This window comes from Eleutherodactylus coqui, chromosome 1, assembly GCF_035609145.1.
Source record: "Eleutherodactylus coqui strain aEleCoq1 chromosome 1, aEleCoq1.hap1, whole genome shotgun sequence".
NCBI lineage: Eukaryota > Metazoa > Chordata > Amphibia > Anura > Eleutherodactylidae > Eleutherodactylus > Eleutherodactylus coqui.
Window position 1 is genome coordinate 194,828,664 of NC_089837.1, and position 16,553 is coordinate 194,845,216.

Sequence of the window (16,553 nt, forward strand, 5' to 3'; positions counted from 1 at the left end):
CTGAAAGATTCGGGACACGCTGCGGAGCGGGGAGCTGCAGGGGAGAGCGGGGAGGAACGGAGGGGAGATCTTTCTCTCCTTCTCTCCCGCCCGCTCTGCCCTGCTCCCCGCTGCGACTCACCTGTCAGCAGCGGAGCGCCCCGAATCTTTCAGGACGAGCGGTGAGATACTCGGATAAAGCACATTACTCGGACGAGTAGTGCTTATCCGAGTACGTTCGCTCATCTCTAATTTTTAACTTTCGGTCACAATCTATATATAAAAAAAATAATCCTAAAATCCTGCATTTTTCACACTGACCACACAGCCTAATGCTAGTCTGTGTCTTCCTAATCTGTAGAGCAAGTTTTGCAGCAGTCATCTCACTGACATCACAGGTAGGATTACGTCGACACCTATATGTAGATAACACAGGATCCATCATTCACAAATGGTGATGAGCTGTAACAGCCTCCCATCATAATGGCCTATAGGTCACAGAACATGTCTAGAACCGTTTCCAATAGAAGTTAATGGGTCAGATCCTATCCATTGCGTGAATAGACCATAAAAAAAGCTGTGAAGCACATCTTCTAAATGCTATTAAATGCAGCTCAGGCAAGATAACCGCCCCCATTGTCATGTATAGACCACAGAAAAAAAATTCTACAATCAAAAACTAAAAATAGATTAGTAATATATTCCTCTGTGTGGTTTAAATTAGTAAAAAATATATATATAGATGGATATATTCCCTTTAAAAGGTTTCTCCCAAAGTATCTACCCTTAGGCCGGTTCCATATAAGTTAAAGCGCATTTGCACGCACATACGCACTACGATTTTGCAGAATGAACTAAGCTTTTTTGTGTGCATTGGTGTATTTCGCTGTTTTTCTTTTTGCCCCCTAAAGTAATGCCCTTTTGCGTGCGGCAAACGCACGCAGCGAATGGCTACTAGCTCCAGATGTGTTCTGTCCAGCACAATTACTCCGTGTGTTACATGCATCTCCTTGCACACTGCATGCACATTTGCACACCTCCCATAGTCTTCTATGGGGAATTTTGGTGCACAAATATGCAAAAAAAAAAAGAACATATTCTATTTTTTTTTTGTGTGTGACTGAAATAGGTTACAAAATACAGACATGTGAACAAACTCATTGACATCAATGGGTTCTATTCTTTGCGTTTAGCACGCAGAAATACGCCCATGTGAAGCCGGCCTCAGCAGCGATTACAGTATTTGTCCAAGTAAATCCACATTCATCCCAAACTAGCTTCTTTTGTTCATCTCTAAAAAACGCTCAGATTTGGTAGTTGTATTAATGAATTGTAGTGTATATATTTATTTACATATCGCACGGCAACATCACTTGTCAGAGGAAAGCCAGATCCGATCACTTGACCATCATGCCAGCTTCAATATCAACACTGGGCGCTCTTGGGAGGCAATGAAGTTATTGTTAGGAGCAGACAAAGAGGAATCATAAGACCATTATGTGTTCCATTCTTTTGAGGAGTTTATTCTTCAAAGGAGTGTTAATTTTACAGTGCAAATATTTACAAACTAATGTACAAAAACTGTTTGCTTCAACACATAGCATACCACAAAGGAGGGAGGATTCATCCGTGTAACACAAATATGTTTTGTGCCAGTGAGTGTCACCTGTAATAAAGAACACCTGGCACTCAATCTACACAATGGAAAGTGACATAAATCTGTGGAAAGCCTACAAAACAGAAACCAACTGAGGCTGCTGGGCCGCGATTCACCTACTATAATCCTTGTGCTTTTTCTTTAAATTAAAAGGCTTTAGAACTTTATGAACTTTTATGGATTCTGACCTACAAACTGTAGTGATATTTGCGACGCCCGTTATAAGCTTTCAGATGCCTTATTGGGCTTTTGTACGCGTTTCCATTCTGTAGATTAAGTACAGTAGTCAATATTACACTGCAAATTTCCAATCTTTCACAAATAGTTTAACCCCAGGCTGTTTTAGGCCTCATGTCCACGGGCTTTAAATCCGCAGCGGTTCTCCCACACACGGATCCGCGCCCCATAGGGATGCATTGGACACCCGCAGGTAGTTAAATACTTGCGGATGTCATTTTTCCCGTCAGGCACGGATCCGCGTGCGGGAAAAAAAATGGACATGCTCCATTTTAGTGCGGGTCTCCGGCAGGCTTCTATTGAAGCCTATGGAAGCCGTCCGGATCCGCGGGAGACCCGTACCAGAATTAAACTGACCTGCTCTGTGCGATGCAGTTCTTCCCTTCTTCGCGGCCGGATCTTCTTTCTTCGGCCCGGCGCATGCGCGCGGCACGCTGCCGGCGTGCTGAGCACATCCGCCGGGCCGAAGAAAGAAGATCCGGCCGCGAAGAACAGGAGACACGCATCGCCCGAAGCAGGTGAGTTTATTCTTATTTTTAGGCCACATGTCCGCGGGGCAGGAGGAACCCGCCCTGGATTCTACATATAGGATCCGCGGCGGGCCTGATTTTCCTCGTGGACATGAGGCCTTATACTTTTATTTGACCTATGTACTCATTAACTTATCTTGGTGTGTGCCAAGTGATTGTAAAAAGCTGAGCTTCTGGAAATTGCAGTCAGTCAATAACAAGTGGAAATGTATCTAAATCACAGTTGTCTCCATCACATCCAGGTCGGCAAAGATGGCAGTTCCTTTTGAGGCTAAGATAAAAGCAAGAACATTATTAGCATGCATACAAACATATAGCACTCATATCTTATCCTTGCATGGCATTATTATTTTCCATCTAGCCTTAGCTGCATTCATTTAATGATATCACCTGGCTTGAAACACTTGACTAATTAAAAGGTAATCAGTACAGACTCGCTTTACACTTTCTGTATATTATTCAATAAAATGAATACATTTCTAGTAAGTTTTAGTGGCAAATACTTCAGGCTATGCTCACACCATGTTTCAAGTATACATTCGGCGGATATGTCAGAAAATGTTTGTAATGTACAGGGGGTGGACAAAAATATGGAAACACCTACGAAATGAATGGGATTTTAATAATTAAAAATCATTAGCACTAAGCTGCCCTTTTGACCCCTGCTTGGCTGAGAGATTTCTCGACAAATTTGTGTTTACTTCGCCTCTTGCCCTGCTCTGGGTGTTTTTGGGAGTCAGCTGGTAACAGCAGCTGAGTGGCTCAAAATCCCTGACGAATGGAAGATTGTTGCTCGGGCAGATGTTCACTTCTGGCTGGCAGCATCTGTGTCATATTACCTCCATTTATAATTGGCCTTTGCATGTCTTATTGAAATAGGATTTATAATCCCATGTAATTTATAGCATGCATTTCATACAGCGTTTCCATATTTTTGTCCAGCCTGTGTATATGTAGAATGCGGTCATTAAAGAGTTCCCTTTGGCAACACCTAGTATTTGTCTTTATACTTTTGCTTCACTCTGTAATGAAAAGCAACTATGTTTTTGATACAAAGCCATAATATATTTTATAATGGGCGACATATGTAGCTGCATGGCATCCTGTTGCATATATCAAGCTGTATGTTTGGCATATGCTGTTAGCCTTAATCTTGAATATGTTGAAAGGAAAAAGACAAACCTGCTTTGAAAAAAAAACTTAAAAAGCAATTATACTTCTTTCTCACGTAAAATATGTCTTTTTTGTTCAAAAAATATTGTATCAAAGGGCTTCCTTGCCATATGCTTCAGGACTATAGTGCAGTACCCGCGTAAAGCAGATTACAATACTGGCCATTTCTCATAATTTCTTATCCCTAATCCTCCCTGCAATATAGATCCTACAAAAGAACCACTTGAGAGTATAAAAATACACCTCATGTACAGGATTAGGCGGGGCTCACATGAGTGGGTTGAATGTCGCATGCAGTAGGTCTGTAGCGCATTTTAGCTGTGAGCCCGGCCGGTGACCCTGCGTACAGCACTTTACAGTATTGTATATGATCGTGGAGGCATGCAGGTGGTAATACGCAGTACAGGGTTTTTTTGCTTGTATTTCCCGTGCAGCTGCTTAGCGATGATGCAGGTACCCACAGTTCATACACGATGTTAATTGCGTATGGGCTGCGGGTCACGTGCCTCCATTGAAATCAGTGTAGGCCGTCCGCGCAAAATCTGTGAGAAGACATGGCATGCTGCGATTTTTCTTCCTCTTGCCGAATACAAAATTTGTACCTACGAGTGTGGAGGAAAATTTGAAAATGCATGCTTTTGAATGCCCATCTTCTACCGCGGATCGTCTGCATGGACACTGATTGCGAAATCTGCAATTCAAATCTGCCCATGCAAGAGCGACCTAAGTATGACTGACTTCACTTAACTATTATGAGCACCTGTGGGGGGCATTTTTCTTTTTTTATGTAATTTAGGCTGAGAATTATGTTGGTAATAGGGTTTTATTAAGAATTTTGCACTGTTTGGCTTCTGCAGCTTCTACATACCAGTATATGTATCAAACTGCAGAAAGTATCTCCCCTCACTTCGGTCAGTGTGCTGGACTGACAGCTTAGTTTCTCTTTCTTCTCCTGAGCATTGTTATCAGATAATATAGGACCACAACTAACTTTATTGTGGTCATAAATTAGCTGATAAGAACGGTCAGTAGAGGAGAAGGAACCAGGAGAAGGAACGGTTAAAACCCAGCTGTCAGTCCAGCACAAACAGAGCAAAATATTATGCAAGTCCCAATATAATAAGGCAATCGCAGCACAACAGATGCATAGGAGAAATATACTCACTAGAGCTTAAATGGGCTGATGGGTGCCAAGCTGAAAAATGGATGCAGACCTTACATCCAAAGTGAATCAGGATATACAGCGATGTCATCAGCAGCATCCAGGGTTGTTTTGGAAAGATGCATAAACTTCCTTGAGTTTTAAAACTTCACCTTTAATCCATTTCGCATAAAAGTACAGCAACGTTTCGACTGTGCAATATACAGTCTTTATCATACATTGGCTTGATAAAGACTGTATATTGCACAGTCGAAACGTTGCTGTACTTTTATGCGAAATGGATTAAAGGTGAAGTTTTAAAACTCAAGGAAGTTTATGCATCTTTCCAAAACAACCCTGGATGCTGCTGATGACATCGCTGTATATCCAGAGCAAAATATTAAATTAACCCATTACTGCTGCAGGTCTTTGTTTTTTTTGTTTGTTTGTTTTCATTCTTCAACCGCTCACTGGTGGTGGTACGGCTCTGACAGCCCTACCCAGGCAGCCTAGCCCCCTGCCAAGGCAGGAAGCTCGGTGCTAAAAAATAAATAAATAAATAGAAAAAAAAAGTTATGATTTTTTGAAAGCCAATTCATAAATACCACCTTCACAATGTGATTGGTTCTTCAGAGTCTGCTCAGCCAATCAATGTGGAGTTGGATGAACCAATCACGGCCCTCGCATTGGTTCATCGAGCACCGTATTGATTGGTTCATCCAGCGCTACTCAGCCAATCAGAGCCATTGTTTCCTGGAAGCAGGATTTTTGAATCCCGCAACCAGGAAGTGATCTTCTGTGAGCGAACAAGGACTGCGGGACACCCAGCGAAGCTCCGGAGAGCAGCTGGAGGACCCAGACCCAGCCTTTTAGGTAAGTATTCCCTTTTTTTCAGGTAGTGTAGCTAGGGCTTATTTTAGGAGAAGGGCTTAACCTTCTTGCGATAAAATCGTATGAGTTTGGGCTGGCAGCAGCAAAGTGATGTATGATCTTTCACAAGAAAAACGCATCGCTGACGCTACAAAATCGCGGGAACACAGCTCCCATATCGCCGCGATTTTCTAGTGCTGATATTGCTGTCGCCCGTGTGAAAAAGGCCTTAATACTGATGATTACATGACTACTGTCACAGAGTTATAATAGGAGATCAGAGCTCATTCTCCTTTCTATATACTTAAAAGTCTGTAGCTAATTTAGGTAAATACTGAATACAGATGATAATGGCACTATCCTACCTGCAGATGGTACAGGCTTTCTGCTTATGTAAGGGTGTGCTGATGCATCATGGGATTGATAGCACAGAATAGCAAAAAACAAAGCAGGGACATTTGTGAGCATCAGAGATGGTGCCTGATAAGTATCAGACAGGAGGCTGTACTGCACTGAAGTGACTGCAATAAACAGAAGTGACCTTCGGATTGTGACAGGCAATCAGGTGATGGGGCAGGGATGGGAAAATGTGTTTTAGCTGAAGAGGCCTTTTAACATGTTTATGACATCCAAGGTAAAATAATGAATTTTAAGAGTACAAATATAAAAACACTGTACCTTTCCAAGCTCTGGGAATATCTCAAGGAGAACAATATCTAGCAGGACATAAGACAGCTGAAATGATAAGGTACAGTTGGTGTTAATGTACAGCTAACAGGTAGGTTCAATTCATTACAGTATTTTCCAAAATGACAATGTGAAAATCTATTAATATATTTTTTATCTTGTGATTTTTACTTCCATACTGAGAAAACTAGCTGCTATCAAGGACATTATTTAGAGAATTGAGGGAATGCCGATATTTTGTGGCATAGGCGAATCTAGACTTTATGGACAGTTCAATTGATTTAAAAAAATTTCATGGCTTTTTAAAATACTGAAAGAGATTGTTAAGTATGAGCAAGAAATACTAAATGTTCAAATAAGAACACGAGAGCAATGATGGTTGTTTGTTGCATCTTATCAGATGTCTTTCTAACTCACCTTCATTAGAACTAAGCGGTATTCATATACAATGTATATCTCTACTAACATGGAGAGATGGGGTGCCAATCTAATTATGCAGAATCACAAAAATATGTAATTTAAAGGCCCATTTAGACAACGATTATCGCTCAAAATTCGCTCAAAAGCAATCTTTTGAGTGATATAATCGTTGTGTGCATTTACAAGGCAAGATGATCAGTCAAAATTCGCTCAAACGACAGTTTGAGTGACAGTTTTAAGCGTTCACTTTGCATAAGTTCTTAAGTAGCTACTAGCTACTTAAGAGCTCATTAGTGTGTAAATGAAGGCTCCTGCTGTATACAGAAGACAGCGGGAGCAGTGTCTTCTGTATACAGCTGCTGTGTTCTCGGAGTGCTCAGCAGGTATAAAGCTGAGCGCTCCGAGCAGGGTATACAGAAGACAGCTGGAGTGCTGTCTTCTGTATACAGCTCCTTTCTTCTCCGCGCTTTCAGCTGGTGTCCCGCTGAGAACTGTCAGATATCAGTCTGCGCCACTGATAAGAGTCATCGCTCATTTTGAGAAAACTAGAAGTGAGCGATGAATGAACAGTGCACAAACCGTGCACGATGGCCGCGCTTTAGACGCAAAGCTTATCGCTCAAAAGACTGCTTTTGAGCGATAATTGTTGTGTCTAAATGGGCCTGAAGATTTAAATTTTACTTTAAAAAAAATTAAGCTAGAGGAAACAACTGCAAAGCAGACTAAAGAGACTAATCCTAAAATTAACATATGAAAACTATATGACAAAAGTCAGTAATTTTGTGACTCTATTGGAAGAGTCTAACAATGTTGACCATATGTACAAAGTTACCTGCTTGTTGAGCACAGGCTGCTGTAGACCATCAAATAGTAATCGAATTCCTTCATACTTGGCTTCATCCCCGATACATTTTCCTATTAAATCTAAAGAAATAATATGAGACATAAGATGCTGATGGGTGACAAATTAGCAGCAAACATTTTTAATTTTATTTTTGAGCAAAAGTAAAAAGGCTGATCCTATTCATAGTAACATAGTATACAAGTCAAAAATAGACTTGTGTCGGACGGGGGGCGTGGCCTGAAGGAGCTGATGGCGGCCGCATTTTGAGCTGCTCCGTGCTCTAGCCTATAATACCAGCAACTAAAAGCTTGCCGAGGAACATTTACAGCCAGCAAACAGGTGGAAACTGTCCCCGATCACAATGACATCTCGGAGGAGAGCGGGGAAAACAGCTCCGAAGCGCCTCACTGATTTCTATCCGGCGCGTGGGGCAGAAGGAGAGACAGCAGCGGAGCCGTCCTCTAGCAGCGCTGAGAGAGAAGGAGAGATGCCGGCATCAGGACAACCAGGACCAACTGAGAGCGGGAGCGGTAAGCTGAATACTCCTTACCCTGTCTCACAACTCCCAATCCGCCCCAAAAACCCCTCACACAGTAGTGTCACCCCTGCAGTTAATGACACAGTGGGAAAGGAAATGTCGGCACCTCAGAGGGAAGAGGAGGAGGGGAGTGAAGCGGGAAAGCAGACGCCATCTTCCCCTCAATCACCAATACAGCATTCACCTGCACAAAGTGCAGAAAAAAGAAGCTCCAGCTCCCCCAGCATTAGTCCAGAAAAGAGGCGCCCCAGAAGGGATTCCATTTACCCAATCCCAAACAGTCTCACACAGATTGTAAATGAGATTCCTGAAGACACAGACCCTCTCCTAAACATAACATGCTCAGACCAAACGGCCTCAGAATGTTTCATAAGAGACATGGTCTTAGCCCTGAAAGGCTCCATTAAAAAAGATTTCACAGAAATAAACGCAAAAATCTTTACCTCTTTAAATGATATAGAAGGAAGGGTCGACCATCTTGAAAACAAGACTGGGGAGATCACCAGCTCACATAATGATTTGATAGATGCCCACTACAAACTAGAAGAGGAGGTCGAGTTCCTAAAGAACAAAATGGCGGACATTGAAGATCGCAATCGACGCAATAACGTCAAATTCAGGGGAATCCCCGAATCCATTAAACCAGAGGAACTAGATGCGTTCGCACAAGATCTTATTAAAACCCTCCTTCCTACCTCCAAAAAAGAAGAACGTGTTTTAGATAGGATCCATAGGCTCCCCAAGCCAAAAAGCGTACCCGACAACGCACCAAGGGACGTGATCGCAAGAGTACACTTCTTCCTTACAAAAGACAACTTGATGAAGGCGGCAAGAAACATGAAAGACCTTCCTCCCCCATATAACCACATCAAGTTATTCGCAGATTTCTCCCAAACTACGATGCTAGCACGGAGAAAATTCCTTGAAATTACGAAAGTGTTGAGAGAAAACAACATCTCATATAGATGGGGCTTTCCTACTAAACTCTACATAAACAAAGATGGGACGACAACCACAGTCCTAACAAAAGAAGAGGGTACGCTCCTCCTGAAAAGATGGAACCTCCCAGCCCCTCAAGAACATAACCCACCACATGTTAACAGAGACTGGACCCGCAAACAAACAAATAAAACAAGCAGAGATAAAGCTCCACCTCGCTGAAAATACCCACAAGATGGAATTAAGTTTGGTTAACGCCCTCGAGCGGAAAGTTTAAGTTTTGGCCTTGAGCACAGGCTAATTTTGTACCCCAATCAAGACCTTCCTAAGGACTGAAAACCTAATCTAGGAAAGGTCCGTTCTTTCTTCCTAGTCTCACAAGTTGCGACTAACAACGGAAAATATGTGTTTACGCAACCAAGAAAATACCTTTACCCTTTGTTTATCTTACCAGTCCCACCCAAACCCCAGCCTTCTGGAAAAAAACATGAAACTTCAGTGCAGCATCCGTACTTGCCTATCCTTCGGAACAAGTAAAGAAATCTGGTCTATTAACCGAAACATCCTGTGCTTCCCAGGCCCAGCAAAGGACTCCCCAAGTTAAAATGGAACTAAAATTGATATCCTTAAATGTCAAGGGCCTAAACTCCCCCTATAAAAGATCGGCTTTATGGAGAGAGACTATCTTATCTAAAGCAGATATCTTCTGTGCCCAAGAGACCCACCTGAACAAGAACAACTCGCCGAAAATCTGCCACCCCAAGTTCTCCAGATGTTTCCAAGCCAATGCAACGAAGAAAAAAGCAGGAGTTCTGATCGCAGTGAAAAACTCGGTGGACTTCCAGCTGATAGAAGAAATCCAGGACGGCGATGGTAGATATCTGATATTGATATGTAAAATTGATGGTTTCCTTGTCACCCTGGTCAATATCTATGTTCCTAACTCCAAACAAATCAGATTTTTGAGCAGAGTGACAAGAAAAATTAAGAAGGTCCAACAGGGATCATTAATAATTTGTGGGGATTTTAATGCGGTAGCAGATAGTACCCTAGACTCCAGCCATTTGAGGAAAAATAGAGGCATAAGCCTGGCCTCTTGGATTCATGATAACGATCTGTATGACATTTTTAGGGCCCTAAACGCTGGTTCCAGGGAATATACATTCTATTCATTTAGACATGCATCTTCATCTAGAATAGACATGTTTTTGGGGGATTTCCAAATCTTAAACAAAACCCTTGAAGCCGCTATAGGAGTGACAACGTGGTCGGACCACGCTCCGATTTCATTGAAACTAAAACTAGGCCCACATGTACACTCCCCTAACTCTTGGAGGAATAACACCTTTCTCTTAAAGATCCCAAAGTTCCAAAATAAAATAAGAGAGGCTATAGAGGAATACTTTCACCACAATGACTCCCCAGATATATGCCGTTTCACACTGTGGAACGCGCATAAATCAGTTATCAGAGGCATTATGATCCAGCAGGGGTCTATATACAAAAAAGAAAAAAATAGACTTCTAAAAGACGCCACTGATAAATTAAAAAACCTAGAAAAAAACACTCATTCCAATCTTTCTCCCTCCGTGAGCAAAGATATTAGAGAAGCTAGATTAAATATCAGAAATATCCTGATTGACGAGCATGAAAAGAACCTAAAATACACCAAAACCACATATTACACAGAGGCCAACAAAAACACCAAATGGATGGCCAATAAGGTCAAGCAAAAAAGAACAAAAACAAAAATCCCCTTCCTATACGATCCCACCTCAAAATGTAAAGTTTCCAACCCCAAAGCAATAGCAGAGGAGTTTAGAAAGTTCTATGAAGAACTTTACAATCTAGGCAAAGAACAATCTAACTACTCCCCTTCCGAAACAACCATCAACACCTTTCTCGCGTCACTACAACTACCTAAAATAACAGACTCCCAACTAAAAAAATTAAATTTACCCATCACCTACCAAGAAATCTTGCAAGTCATAAATAAAGCTAAATTAGATAAGGCCCCAGGGCCCGATGGCTTCTCGAGCGAATATTTCAAAACTTATAAAAAGCAACTCATCCCCCATATGGAAAATATCTACAACAAAGCTATGCAAACAGGTACCCTACCGCCTGAAACGCTTCAGGCTACTATTGTCACCATCCCAAAGCCTGGTAAAGAACCGTCGAAGCCCGCAAATTTTAGACCCATATCTCTCCTAAACAATGATGCTAAAATGTACGCAAAAATTTTATCTCTAAGACTGCTTGAGGTTACCCCGGACCTCATTCATAGTGATCAGGTGGGTTTCGTCAAAGGCAGGCAGGCGTCAGACGCAACGCGTCGATTACTGGATATAATTTGGGAGGTGGAGAGCTCTCGAATGCCTTGTCTGCTCCTCACTTTGGACGCAGAGAAGGCATTCGACAGAATTCATTGGGGGTATGCCTTTTCCGCGCTGGAAAGCTTTGGCTTGGGAGGTAATATAATGTCGGCCATAAAGGCTCTTTACAGCTCGCCTTCGGCCCGAGTATTTACTAATGGTGTTATGTCTGATCCGTTCACTATTTCCAATGGAACCAGACAAGGGTGCCCTTTATCGCCGACACTGTTTATCCTTATTATAGAACCCTTGGCAGAAGCAATACGCTTATGCAACGAAATAAGAGGAGTCCCCATTGCAGGCAGAGAACAAAAAATAGGACTGTTTGCAGATGATATAGTGTTGATGCTCACGTCCCCTCTGGGATCCCTTAGAAAGGTCTCTCAGCTCCTGGAATTCTTTGGAGCTGTTTCCTACTACAAAATAAATCCAACAAAATCCAAAGTCCTCCCCATTAATATACACCCCAAACTACAAAACCTAATAAAGGAAGAGTTCCCATTTGAGTGGGACCCACTAGGTATCCAATACCTAGGCACGACAATCAACCTACCTCTAAACAAGGTATTGGAACAAAACTTGACGCAACTAAAAGAAAATATACAACAAGACATCTTCAGCTTCAACAAAACCGAATTAACATGGATGGGCAGGGTAGTGGTATACAAAATGATGATCTTGCCAAGGCTTCTATACTTGTTCAGAACGATCCCTCTAAAATGCAGCCCCAAGCTCTTAAAAGAATTGCAAAAATAATTAATGACATTTATCTGGAACAACAAGAGACCTAGGGTAGCAGCATCTATACTTTACTCCTCTAGGAAAGATGGAGGGCTAGGGGTGCCCAACATTATGGCTTACTACAATGCAAACATCATTCAACAACTGAGAGCCTGGAGCATCCCACAACCAGGTATCAGCTGGCCGTCCATAGAGCAAAACTCCTTAGGAAATAAAAAATTAATAAACTTACTATTAGCCTCAAGTTTAAAAATAAAATCAGTCCCGATCCAGAGCCCGGTAATACGAAATTCTATTGAGATCTGGAAAGGACTGCTCCACTCCTTAGCAGACCAGTCCCCCAAAATAGAAGTCCCCCTTCCTCTTGAGGTCATTGACTTCGACCCAGATATTCACAACACAAAGAACTGGAGAGCAAAAGGCATCAAGGCCATCTCTGACTTAGCTGAAGGGAAGAGCATGAGTTCTTTCAATTATCTCCAAAATAAATTTGGGCTACAAAGCGGAGATTTTCTTTTATATTCCCAGCTGAAAAGCAGATGGCCAATTCTAGCCGAAGGCACCATTTTCTTACCCAGATTTTTACACAACCTCCTCTTCAACTCTGCTCACCGAAAAATCCCGTTAAGGGAAATATACGACATTTTCTGCAGAGTAAAAAGTATGGGATTGAACCAAAATAAGAAGGCCCACATCCTTAACTGGGAAAGAGATACGGGGACATCATTTACACTACAACAATGGTCGCAGGCCCTGATTTGGGCAAATAAGGCATCTATGTGTGCACCCCTATTAGAGGTACACTACAAACTAATCACACGCTGGTATAGGTCCCCGGTGAGGCTAGCGGACTTCTTCCCAGAGACGTCTGACAGCTGTTGGAGGAGCTGTGGAGGGAGAGGTACACTTCTCCATATCTTTTGGAGCTGCCCCAAAATCAAGACATTGTGGAGAGACTTCCTGAGCCTTGTAAAAAAGATTACAGGGATCAGGATCCCCCCTAAACCGGAAAATACCATATTATTATTAGGTTTAGAAAAAATACCGCAAGGAATAAGAAAATTAATAATTCACGGTCTTTTAGTTATTAAACTTCTAATTGCAAGGAACTGGCGATCCCATATAATCCCCTCTCTCTCATCTATAACCCAACTAATGTCTGATCATATGTCCATGGAAAGGATTCATGCGATTAGACAGAACAGATTACCAAGCTTTACAGAAACATGGGAACCCTGGAGAACACACTTTCACCCAGACCAGACAATGATAAATCTGATCTCATAAACACAGGGAAATCGGTCGCTAATTTGTTCTGAAGGAGAGTAAATATCAATGTATGTAGTATTTGAAGTAATTCTGAAGACAATGGAATTCATAAGCATCCTTATCCCCTCAACCCAACCCCTCTCCCTAAACCCCCCCCCCCACCTACCCTCCCTGATCTACCCTTGATCTCTCAATTCCCCCAGTTTGATACTAAACAGTTTAAGTTATATGCAGTCTATCCAATTGAACTTATGTATGTTTGCTAAACAAGACACTCATGATTGCTGTTATCTTGTTGTACAAGTGCAAAAAAAAAAGGAAGAACAACAGATGTTTGAATGTTATTTTTTTTTTTTTTTTGTATAGAAACTGTATAACTATTCTCTAATAAAAACTTATTGAACAATAAAAATAGACTTGTGTCCACCCAGTTCAACTTATTATTCTGCAATATTGATCCAGAGGAAGACAAAAAAAAAACATGAAGTAGAAGCCACTTTTCCTCCCAATTTTAAGGAAATATTTTCTTCCCAATTCCAAATCTGGCAATGGGAATAATCTCTGGATCAACAACATTTCTGAAGTAATCAGTGACTATAACATATAATACTGTATCGCTCATGAAAGGTGTCCAGGCCCCCCTTGTACTCTTTTAGTGAGTTCGCCATCACAACGTCCTCAGGCAGAGAGTTCCATAGTCTCACTGCTCTTGCAGTAAAGAACCCCTTTCTACATCGGTGTAGAAACCTTCTTTCCTCTAGACATAGAGGGTGCCCCCTCCTTTACAGTCACAGTCCTGGGTGTAAATAGATGATGGGAGAGATCTCTGTATTATCCCAGATATATTTATACACAGTTAGGTCGCCCCTCGGCAGTCTTTTTTCTATAGTCAATAATCCCAATTTTGATAACCTCTCTGGGTATTGTAGACCATCCATTCCATTTATTACTTTAGTTGCCCGCCTTTGTACCTGCTCAAGCTCTGATATGTTGTTCTTGAGTACCGGTGCCCAAAACTGTCCACAATATCCCATGTGTTGTCTGACCAGTGACTTGTAAAGAGGAAGAACAATGTGCCCCAAGACCTCTATTCATGCATCCTATGAATCTATCTGCTTTGACAGCAGCTGCCTGACACTTGTTGCCAGACGTAAACGTTTCCATAAATCCAATTAATTTCTATGGGAGCTCAACTGTTCTTGTAATCCTGGCCACCTCTGCATTCAATTGCAGTGGCCAGAGGTCACCTTACAATGCAGGATGGGGTCAGGAAACCTCAATTCTCAAAATAAGTGAGAGTCTCAGAGGTGAGACCTGCACCCATTTGACTTTTATGGCATATCCTGTGGCTATGCTATAAATGACCAAGGTGGAAATACTACTTAAGGCTGGCTGTCCATGGGCGATATTTCATAGCGTGATCCGCGGCGATAAATCGTATGCGGATCACACTTGAAATGCGTTCCATAGGATAACTATGGAAAGTGCAGCCTGATGTACACGAGCGGGAAATCCATAGCAATTTTCCACTTGAATTTAAAAATTGCGGCATGACGCGATGAACCTATTATTAAGATAGGCTCATCGCGGTGACCTTTAGCGCTCTCCCGCGGCGGAAAACGGCTCGCGATATTCCATCGTGGCCGTGGACAGGCAGCCTTAACCTTAGATTATTCCAAATCATATGGATTAGTCCAGTTTATACATACTGACATCTAGGACATAGAGTATCCCCTTTTAAGCTGATCTAGCAAATCTACACTGGGATGCAATACATCCTATATGTCTAGCATATATCTGACTACTAGACAGTATGGGAATCACTCGCAAGATTTCTGTCCATACCTCATCACTGATAGTATTAATATCCCTTGCCCATTTCTCTTAGCTTGTAGAACGAAAGGCAGGAGGCCGATTCCTCCTTCTCAACGAAACAGAGTGGCAGCTGTAATTTGTTGGATAGTAAGACTGGCTTGTTGTTCAGCGGTGTGCTATAGATATTAGTACATATTATGGATTATCAATAGGAAATATCCTAACATTATGACCAGTGAGGTTGGAACTCTGTTGTGATTGGCAAGGCTCCCAAAGGGATTGAAGTGTGACAAACAAAGATCTAAAAAACAAAAGCTGTGCCCTCTATGAATTTGAAGTCGTCGGGCACTTTTTTGAGTTAAAATTTTTTTTTTTTAAATCATGTTTGCAGCTAAAAGACCGGCCCAAGTAGAGTCTTATGGGATGTTCACGGGGCACATTTAATTTCTGTGATTGTTCCATACAGCGTGAGGTCTATAGTGATCCAGGCACATGCTGCAGAAACAACCTGATTCACACATATAGAACAGATTTCTGCATCAAATCTACATACCACCTTCCAAAAAAAGTTCATAAATGCCCCTTATGCTTGTCTAAATGCACAAATTGCCAGAAAACCACCATGAAATGTGATTTCAAGACCCATATACATTTTCTGCAAACAAATAACCGTAAATAGTCCTACTGAGTAGTTCACATTTATGCCCACCTTCATACAACTTTAAGACTACCAAAACTTTAAAAGAAAAATAGGAAAACAATTACAAAATGTGTTGAAAAAATAAAAGATGAAGATGTAAAGATCTGTGGTATATATGAACACTGCATCAAGGGGACTTAGTCCACTTAAAGACAGCAGACACTCAACATTGGCTTGATACTGGACAAACTGAAAAAAAAAAATTGGGAACGTGACCAAAAGAGCTACTGTACAATCCAAATCTACGTTTTTAAAGACGGAACAAAACAGCACCATAATGGACACAATTAGCTTCATGCATCAGTCAGACCAGATTCACACCTCCACTAAACATTCCATGTGTGGTCGGATAAGCACCGACAGACAGCTCCGTCTGTAACCAACCGCACCCAATAGGCTCCACTGACTATTATGGGGTCTGTCAGGTTCCGTCATGGTGTCTATCATTTTACTGGGAAAAAGTAGCACGAAAACCTATGTACTTAAAACTTGTTTATGGCAAAAGCACGTACAAGTGTCACAAACCTGGAATGTAAGCCATCATTTCTTCGAAGGTCTGTTTTGCCCGCTTGTGTTTCACTGCTGCAGAGCGTGGTTCAGTGGTTTCACAAAACACAGCATCTGCAAAGAAAACAATT

At 41.8% G+C, this 16,553-nt stretch overlaps 1 protein-coding gene across 2 annotated transcripts in view; it reads right to left on the reverse strand.

Annotated features, from left to right (window-relative positions):
- Positions 1-1,474: 1,474 nt before the first annotated feature.
- Positions 1,475-16,553, reverse strand: part of SNX14 (sorting nexin 14) — a 67,506-nt gene continuing 52,427 nt past the window's right edge. For both annotated transcript variants that reach the window (XM_066605185.1, XM_066605179.1), the window contains 4 exons: positions 16,441-16,536; positions 7,527-7,618; positions 6,266-6,322; positions 1,475-2,674 (listed from right to left, as the gene is read on the reverse strand). In XM_066605185.1, coding sequence (XP_066461282.1) covers positions 2,636-2,674; positions 6,266-6,322; positions 7,527-7,618; positions 16,441-16,536 — 284 coding nt within the window. In that variant the 3' untranslated portion in view covers positions 1,475-2,635. The remainder of the gene's footprint in view (positions 2,675-6,265; positions 6,323-7,526; positions 7,619-16,440; positions 16,537-16,553) is intronic.